Raw genomic sequence first — 9,829 nt, 5'->3', positions numbered from 1 at the left:
TATTCTCTGCCAGCATTCTAGACCTTGCCTCTTAAAATGTGGAATTCAGAGATGACTATAATACACTAGACCTAGTATGACCAAAATGACTTATGAGACTGAACTATCTTTGTCCTGGACAACACGCATCTATGAACACAACACAGATGCATTAGCACGATGGCCACCACACGCATTGTTGTCTCATTTATGATCAATATCTGCAGGTCACTTTCTCACAAACTGCAGATAAGCCAGGTTTCCCCATGACCAACCCTGATTCCTGTCCATCAAATGCAATTAAATTAACCAAAAAGTATGAGTTTATGTTTATCTCAGTTAAATTCCAAGCTATTTGAAAAATAAGGGAGATGTTTCTCACTTATCACACAGCCCAGCTGCACCAATTGTCTGTGGTTTACTGGTCCAGGCAAAGCAGAAAAAAAGTGGTGGTCTCGGGTGGACTGGGATAGGAGAAGGGAGATTGTTTCGGCAAGAACCATTGAGTTGTGTTATTTCAGAGCTTAAGAAATAGAGAAAAAACTCTCAGCTAGTAAAAATTATCTCGTTAGATCTATCAGGAGTTCTCACTGACCATCTCCAGCTGTCACTTCTTTCTTCCCTCCCTTCCCACTTCATCCCACTATAGGAGTGTAAATTGCTCCTAATATTGTGTCCTCAAATTATCATGAACATTGCAGACTTTATCGCAACATTCAGTATCAGCGTATTTTTCTGAGATCTGTATCTGCAGCATCTATCAGTGCCCTTAACACATTGGATGCTCAGTTGTTTGTTGAACGAGTGAATGGGGCCAGCCCTCACCAGTGCCTCACGACTCTTTCCAGTGCTGGTGTATATCCAAGGGGATGTCCAGTGCTCTTGGCCTCAGTTCTAAAACACCCTGTGCTCTCTTCTGCTACAAACCCTTGATCACCTTCCCTCTCCTGCCCCAGAACAACCCCTTCAGTTCTGGTAGCTGATGAGTTACTTCTGGCTCCTGTTTGCTAAGTTTTTTCAGTTCCCCTGGAAATTGTGTACCAGTAACAAATCCTCACTTTGATAGTCCCCCAGGGCCTCTCTTCTGAGTTTCTACCTTTCAAGAAGACTACTAGGAGTGGGAAAAAAATTCTCATTCTGTCATGCAACATGTTAGTTATGCATTGTGTTACATGCAAATTAAGATAAGTATGCCCACTGTATTTTAATCGAGACCAGTGGTAATAAATGTAGACTAGACAAGATCAACTCCAAGTACAAGACTTTGCACTGCTCTCCCAGAGAATCTTCTGTCAATTGCTTTCCATCAACTTAATCAGTATTTCAGGATGGTAATTCATCATTTCTTCAGTCAACAAATACCTATTCAGTTCCTCTTAACTACAAGGCAGTGTCCTTCTCATTATGGAGAATACAAGATGAATCAGACATGATTTGTGCCCACGAAATGCTAACAGTAAAATATGTGTAAGTTATGTGTTATAAAGAATACTAAAATGTTTTAGATGAAATAACATCTGTGCTGCCCCTAAAAATACAGATAATATTTGGAAGTCTCAACTTTGCAGCATGCAACTGAAGGGTAAAGAAAGTAACCCAGGAAGACATCTGCAAAGGCTCAGAGTCAGGACAACTCAAACGCTATTGGGCAATTAGCAGGTGGTTCACTTTGGCCTGAGTGTCAAATACATTCAGGAACATATTGACAGTAAAGTTGTAATGGTAAATCAAGGCCAGACTGGGGAGACATTAGGATTAAGGAGTTTGTTGTTTAATAAACACTTTTGGCATTTTACAGGCCATGAGGGAGAAGTGAAAGTTTTTTGATCAGAAGAAAAACTTGATCACAGGCAAATGATCCTTGTAGTCACTATGAAAATGGACTGGAGCATGGAAAGACTGGAATCTTTGGGGGGAAGTCTGTTGAGAGCCCTTTCAAATGCGATGGCCCAGGTGAGAGCTGGAACATGGGCAGTGGCAGAAGATAGTGAGTGTAGAACAGATTTTAAAAGATTTCAGAGAGAGAATATGAAAATGAATATATGTATGTTTGTGTATGACTGGGACATTATGCTGTACACCAGAAATTGAAACACTGTAATTGACTATACTTCAATTAAAAAAAAAAGATTTCAGAGAGAAACTTGGCAACGTGGAGCCCTTGAACAGGAGTGAGTAGATGCTTCGATCAAATGTTATTTTGCATAACCCCTTTAACATCGAATCAACATTTCTTTATAAGAATATCATGAGATGTAGATGGTCAAATGTCTTGTTGGAATCAAGATGTGTTTTGCTCTTCCATTTTCTTGACCTACTCTGATCTATGTATTCTTAGTAAATATGAGCTTTTGCCTTGTCAATATCAGCACTGCCCTTGGCATGCATTTATAACCCACTTTCTAAGAATTGTGGTTAAAAAAAAAAAGCATACAATGTAAATTTACTCAACAATTTTAAGTGTGCAGTACAGTATTAACAATATGCATATTATTTTACAACGGATCTCTAGGTCTTTTTCACAGTGCACAACTGAAACTCCATACCCATTCAGGCACAACTCCCCATTTCCTTCTCCCTCCAGCCCCTGGCAACCACCATTCTACTTTCTGTTTCTATGAGTTAGATTACCTTAGATACCTCCTATTAGTGTAATCATGCATTATTTATCTTCTTGCAATTGACTTATTTCACTTAGCATAACTCCTTACAGGTTTATCCATGTTCTGGAATATGAAAAGACTTCCCCCTTTTTAGGGCTGAATAATATTTCACCATATATTTGTGAGCTATATATATGTATATTTCTTCATTTATCCATTTGTCTGTTGATGGTTATTTAGATTGCTTCCACATCTTGGCTATTATCAATAATGTTGTGATGAACATGGATTTGCAAATATCTCTTCAAGACCCTATTTTCAATTATGTATACCCAGATGTGGAATTGCTATGCCATGTTATAGTTCTATTATAATTTTTTGAGGATCTGCCATACTGTTTTCCATAGCAGCCGCACTGTTCTTCAGTTCCATGAAGACTTACCACCACTTTTTAGATAATCCATTTCAGGATGTTTCTGATGGCAAATATTAAGCTCATCAGGGTGTGATTTCCTAAATCACATAAAACCCGTAGCATGTGATCCTCACCCAGGGCCTGGCCATCTAAGCAGCATAGCAGGAGCTCAACTCCAGGAAAAAAAACTGAACGACTCCGGGCTTTTGCTGCATTTTCTTACTGTCTCTGATTCATAAGCATATACAAATGGTCCTATGAGTCCATAGAACCAGATAATGTTTAGCGGTCAGAGGGTCTGAAGGTCACTTTGTACAGCTCCATAATTTGGTAAGTGAAACTATGTCATTATTTCCCCCCTGAAAGGCCAGGAGTCTTGAATTTATTTAGCAAAACCTGATTCCTTTTTTTGAAACCTACCATCATATTTCAGTTCTCTTTTAACCATATAGGCTCTATCCTTTTGGGCCTGAAAATAATTGTCCTTGTTTTAGAATATACAAGCAAAGAGGGCTTAGGGAGTTGTTTATCAAGGGGGTAACTTTGGGAGGTTAAATACCTAGGTCTTTCTTACCTCTTTTAGGACCAGCTTAGGAACTGTTTCAATAAATCCTTAGAGTAACCATCAGGGTAATCACCCAACCAGTTAATCAGATTTGACTATTAAAAACTTGAGTACTGCAAAATTAAACCCACTCTAAAAGGACACAGATGTCACTATTGAGAATATTTACTTACAAAATAATAATAGAATTTATTCATAGAGCTACACATCAGGTACTTTCCACGCATTCTGTCACAGCACCCCATTGGTATCGTACTTATGCCCATTAAATGGATGAGGATTGAGAGCATAAATAATTTATCTACATGAGGCTGAAGTTTGAACCCTAGTCTGTCAGAAACCCAAAACTGTGCTCTTAGTCACTACAGTGCCACCTACTATATTCAAGGCACTGTGTTGGAATCTGTGGGGCGTTCGAGAACTGGGTAACAAGACCCTAGGTAGCTTACACAGCCTACTACATATGTAAGACAAATATTATACATGAAAGAAAATGTAACTGTCCAAGAAGACATATACCGTGTTATTTAAAGAAGCATGCTATAAATTCTGAATCCCAGAGGAATAGGTGTTACAGAAAAATAAAGGAAGGAAGAAAGGGAGGGAGGGAGGAAGGAAAGAAGGAAGGAAGGGGAAAGAAAGAAAAAAAGGAAAGAAAAAAAAAGAAGTTTAAGGACATAAAGGATTATACAGTAGAAACAGCAACAAACAAATAAGATATGGATTCTGGTTTCCAGTTACCACTTTCTGATAAGTGACCTCGGGTAGGTATACTGTAAATTTTATATAACATGGTATAATTACATCATCAGAGTAAACTTATTGCTGCCCAACATGGGAAAATAAATATATTAGAAGAGTTTAATTAGGGTTTTTTAATCTCATTGCACATATATATCATATATATAATATTATTTTATATTCAATGCAACGCTATGTTCCTCTTCAGTACAACTCAAAGCCATTTAAGGAGAATCAAAGGCTCCTATGATTAATTGAAATGTTAAAGAACCAACGAAGTGGCAGTTAAAAAAAAGTTCTTCCCTTGCTTTTTAGCTTATCTCTTCTCTCCCCTAGCCTTTATTCTTCTGATTTATTCATAAAGGAGAGCATAAAAGCATCTTATTAGCAATTCTTATCCAGGAAATATGAGCACTTAGGATCGATTGAAAGGGAACTGGGAGAAGGGGGAGTCAAGACAGAGAAAAAAAGTCATCCAATAAAAAAATCGTTTAATAGGCACACAGTTAAGAATACGTTTGTGTAAATTTGTCAGATATTTAAAACATCTTCGCTAATGTTTCATTTTATTACCTCTAAACATTTTTCCTTTCCATGACTCTTTATTCTGATGCTTAGAAGTACTTGAAATTCATATAAACGGTAAGTAAGGTTTTGGAGGAAACAGAGCCGAGGGTATTACCGTTTTACACGCAGTTAAGTTGAAATTGTTAAGTAGACTGATCCCTATTATAGTAAGCTTCCGGGGAAGGTTACTCCCAACAGATGTTCTGAAACTGTTGATTCCCTCGCTTTTTTTTTTCCAGAGGGAGGATTTCTGGAACACGCTAAAGGCAGTGAGTGAGTTGATGTCTTAGTGACAAAAGCTAGATTTCTGTCAGTAGCTTTCATTAAGGTTAGTGTTTTGGCCTGTGTCATCATCATGGCCATAGATTTAGTTTTGGATTAGGAATGCTAATCCACATGTAAATATTCTCCCTGATCCGCACATGTTTAGCAAACCGATTACATTTTTAATGTCCCTGTTAACTTCTCTTGTTATCCTTAACTAACTTTAAAGAGATGAGAACAAACTCACATTTGTGTCCTTCCTAGTCAGTTCAACTTCTAACCAGGTAGTCCATCAACGCCTAGCCCCCAGACCCAGCTCGGACAATCTGGAAATCTCCTGATCTCGCCTCAACTCTCAGGACAGGGCCTTTTGTGTGCACAACTCTCAGGAACTGAAGAGCCTGACTAAGTTAAGAAAGAGATAATAAAACGTATCCCCAAACGGTAATTGTTCATTTCAGGGCACACTTCAGAGATGTTTTTAAGCCAGGGCTGCATCTGATGGGGGCAGGGAGGATAGGAACCGTCCCCAAATGTGGGGGCTTATCACCCGGAGATGCCTCCAGCGGAGCTGACAAATCTCTGAAGTGGGAAATAGTTTTCCCTCCACAGGGCCTCGGCGTGTGAGGGGAGGAGGGGGGATGGGCAGGGGCCATTAGGGTAGAAGTCTCCGGCCTTTCGACGTCTCTCAACACCATCCCTCCCCCACCCCGCCTCCTCCTTCCCCGAATCCCAAACAAGCCCAGGGTGGGGGGCGCAGAGGGGCCCCCGGGGCAGGCCGGGCCGGGAGGCTCGGCCTTTGTGGCTCCGTCCTCGACGGTGGCGGGGAGGCGGAGGGGGCGGGGACGCGGGCCGGAGACCCTCAGCCGGGGCTTGACCCCCAGGTGCATTGTCCGGCGGGTCCCTCCCCCTCCCCCCGGGTCCGCGACCCGGCCGCCACGGGGCCCCCCTCCCAGCGTCTCCCTCCGCGGGCCGCGCCGACCTCGCGGTCCCCAGACCAGGGGCCAGATGTAGAAAGTAGTCCCCAGGCCGGCAGCGGCGGCGCTGTCCACTCCGCCGCCCCCGCCCCCTCCAGCCGCCGCCTCACTCCGCCCCCGGGCCGGACTCTCGGGCCCCCCGCCTCCCGCGAGCGGGTGTCCGTGCGCCGGCCTCGTCGCGACCGCAGAGACGAGCCTCCGGCCGCGCCACGCCACGCCGGTGCCCGAGCAGAGAAGCCCAGGCTCCGCGCGTCCAGCCGCCGCGCGGGGAGCGCCCGGAGGCGGGGGCCGGCAGGCGGACAGCGGCCGCGGGGCGGCCGGGGAGCATGCCCGCGCAGCCCCGCTGAATGGCGCCTTCTCCGCGACCCCTCGCCCGGCCGCAGCCGCCGGGGATGCTGCTCGGCGCGCTCCTGCCCCTGCTGCTCCTCGGCTCCCTTCCAGGTGGGCGCGCTTGCTTCTGCGTTTCTCCTGCGCGCGTGGGGCGTGAGCAGGCGCGAGTGGGCTGGGGAGGGGGGCAACCGGGGCGGGAGGGTGTTTGGCGGGGGACGGCGGGGTCCTCTGCCGCAGCGCTGGCCAGCCCCCCCGTCGCTGCCCCCTCCCTGCGGCCAGTCAGGAGCCGCTGCTGGAAGCGCGAGGTGCCCGCGGGGTTTGCGGGGGCGCGGGCGGCGGTGGGCGCCTGTTCCAGTGCCCGCCCCTCGCCGCTGCGCTCCCCCGGCCGCAGGCTGCAGGGCCGGCGTCCGCTGTCCACTGTCGCCCCTTTCTCTTCGCGCCATTGTCCGCACTCCGGCCGAGTCCTCGCCTCCGTGGCCAGCCCGGGCCCCGCGCCCGCCGGGGCTGCCGCGGCCGCACGTGGCTTTATTTATATTGTTTCCTTAGTGGCAGCCTCGCCGCGCAGGGGGCGCCGCGTTTCCGCGCGGCTTCCCCTCTTTGCAGTGGGGGTTCACCCACGTTTTAGGGCAGGGGGAGAATGGGCGAACTCAGCGCCCAGGTCAGACCCCTAAGTGCCCTCACTTTTCCGGATCCAGCGAGGAGGGGTGGAATTGGAAAAAGAGGGTTGGACGTTTTGTGGCCCATTTGTGCCCGGAGGGGCGCGAGAAACGTCCCAAAACTGAGAAGGAAGGTATCTAAGCAGGATTTATTTCTCACAGCCAGGTATTTTGAGGCAGGGCCTGAGATGTGTGCGAATCTGAAGATCCCCTCCAAACTCCAGGTTGGCTTTGCGCAAACTTGAATGAACTAATTTTTCTCTTTTGCATCTGTGTTGCTTTATCCTTAGAAAGTTAAAAAGTGTAAAGTGGATGGAGGGGAGGTGTTCAGAAGAGTGGGTTATTTTACTTATTTACAGGTTAGAAACCCCAGACTTTTCGTGGGGTTTTTTGGGTTGGCTTGTTTGTTTTCTGGAGGAGTTAGTTTTCTGTTAGCGTGAGAAAAGGATCAAAGTCAGATGTGACTCGGAAACACAATGGGCGCCTTCCGGAGTGGTCCTCGTAGCGCGGGGCTGCTAGAGTCGCTCGCGTCGCCCTGGGCATCCATTTAGAAGTCGGCAGCCCGGGCGTGGGAGCGTGACTAGTGTGTGAGGCTTGGAGGACCTGCCTTGATGAGAAACAGATCAGTTCCAAGGATTTGTAATCATGAATTAAAGACAATCAGAAGGAAGATTAAATGTCTCCCTTCCCTACCCCCCCCCCATCCCCTAATACTCTCCTCGGCCCCAATCAATATGCAAGACTTTAGCTGACCTTTCCGCTAAATGCAGGAGGTGACGGGGTTATTAGCTGGTCATCGGATGCTTTATCCTGGAGGGGACTGGACGATGTGTATGCTCAGAATAAAGCTTTTCCTCTGCTCTGATAAAAATGTGTATTGGTTGATTAAGCAATCTCCTATCTCTATTAGACAGTAAGGACCAATTAGTCACGCATTTTTTCCAGCAGTTGGTAGTTCTAAAAAAATGAAATAAAAGTTTCCTAATCCGATCACCCACTGAGTACAAGCAGCAAGAGTTACCAACTTTTCAAAGTCAACTGTTTGTCCTTTAAATACCTACCATACTCTGCAGAAATTAAGTAAATGGCTCTCATTCAAGGAGAGGAGACAGAGCCCTTGCTGTAAAAAGGCAGATATAAAAGTGCAAACTTGTAACTTGTCACAAAAGATAAACGTACTTCCCAAAGGAGTAGATGCCAAGGGTTCCAAAAACTCTTCAAGGGACAAGGAAATAAACTTGCTTGTTCACAGAGTCAGAGTTTTGCTAATGATTTCTTGTAAAATTAGACTTTTACAACTTACTCTGTTCAAGATCTTTTTGACAAGCTTGTAAAAGTGGCCAACAGCTTGTGCTCAAGAGTTTTCCTGATGATTTTGAAACTCTGGTAAGGCACTTGAGAACAGAATTCTTAAAGGACATAGAAGTTATTGAAATCTTTCCTATGCTTTTAGTGTAAAGCATGTTGTAAAAAGATTTCTCTGATTTGTTGAGAAGGTTTGCTGAAACTTAGATTGGTTTGTTAAGTAAGGTATTTGTAAGTTAACTAATACGGTGGTTCAACTTTGTCTCATTACATCCTGAATATGTGTTTTACAGTTGTGTGTTAAGAAATGATTTTATACGGATAATTGTGGGTATGCCTTTCCCCCTTTTTCCTTGTAGGAGTATGGTGCTTTAGCGAACTGTTTTTTATAAAAGAACCGCAGGATATAACTGTCACAAGAAAGGACCCAGTCATTTTAGATTGCCAGGCTCATGGAGAAGTTCCTATTAAGGTCACTTGGTTGAAAAATGGAGCAAAAGTGTCTGAAAATAAGCGGATCCAGGTTCTGTCCAACGGCTCTTTATACATCAGTGAGGTGGAAGGCAAGCGAGGAGAGCAGTCTGATGAAGGATTTTATCAGTGCTTGGCAATGAACAAATTTGGAGCCATTCTTAGTCAAAAAGCTCATCTTACCTTATCAAGTAAGTGTTTATGTTTTTGATTGTTTGACATTTTTCACTGCTAACATTTTGATAATTTCTTGATTCATTAATATGCTAACCCCGCATAATCATACAAACATTAAGAATTTTCTGGAGGTAGTAGTTGGTGCTAACTAAGACACACAGAAAAATTTGAAGAAAACGTATATAGATATAAATTCGAATGAGTGATTGAGAACAAAAGTCATATTAGGCTTAGAACACCAAAACCTATATAAAGGTGACTATGTATAAATTTAAGTGTTTCAAACTATGAAAAGAGTTGAGTGAAAAGTTTGGCCAGCAGGACAAAAGTTGTTCTAAAAATCTCGTCTTTTGTAAATTCATAACTAAATTTTGAAAATCACAAGCAACTCTTTCTGCTTTGTAGATGGCCCTTAAAAGTTAAATCATTCGTATAGCCTAACCTTCCATTTCTCTGACTGCTTTAAGATCACCCATGTTGCTTTTTAATTGTAAGAGAGGGCATTGGTCAGTAACTCTCAAGCCTTTGAAGTATTTCTAGGCTTTTCCTGCTGGGAGAGAAAGAGATTAAGACCATTTCCATGTTATGCCTCATGGACTTAAACCAGATCTGCTCACTTTTTCCCATTTGTCATAAAGTTTGCTGTCTAATGGTTTCCTTTGTATTAACAACGCCCTCAGATCAACCATTTGTCCGAGTGATCCACTGCTTGGTGGTTGACCTGATAGCTGTCGAGTGTACACATGGGCCCAGGAGAGTTAGGGAACGTCTTGTTTTCC

General features: G+C 44.3%; 1 protein-coding gene across 2 annotated transcripts in view; it reads left to right on the top strand.

Moving 5' to 3' along the window:
- The first annotated feature begins 4,797 nt into the window (after positions 1-4,797).
- Positions 4,798-9,829, top strand: part of PRTG (protogenin) — a 123,697-nt gene continuing 118,665 nt past the window's right edge. For both annotated transcript variants that reach the window (XM_074366166.1, XM_074366165.1), the window contains exons 1-2: positions 4,798-6,552; positions 8,762-9,064. In XM_074366166.1, coding sequence (XP_074222267.1) covers positions 6,459-6,552; positions 8,762-9,064 — 397 coding nt within the window. In that variant the 5' untranslated portion in view covers positions 4,798-6,458. The remainder of the gene's footprint in view (positions 6,553-8,761; positions 9,065-9,829) is intronic.

This window comes from Camelus bactrianus, chromosome 6 (genome assembly GCF_048773025.1).
Source record: "Camelus bactrianus isolate YW-2024 breed Bactrian camel chromosome 6, ASM4877302v1, whole genome shotgun sequence".
Classification (NCBI taxonomy): domain Eukaryota; kingdom Metazoa; phylum Chordata; class Mammalia; order Artiodactyla; family Camelidae; genus Camelus; species Camelus bactrianus.
The sequence above is the reverse complement of the archived record's forward strand: the minus strand, read 5'-3'. Positions and strand labels throughout refer to the sequence as shown.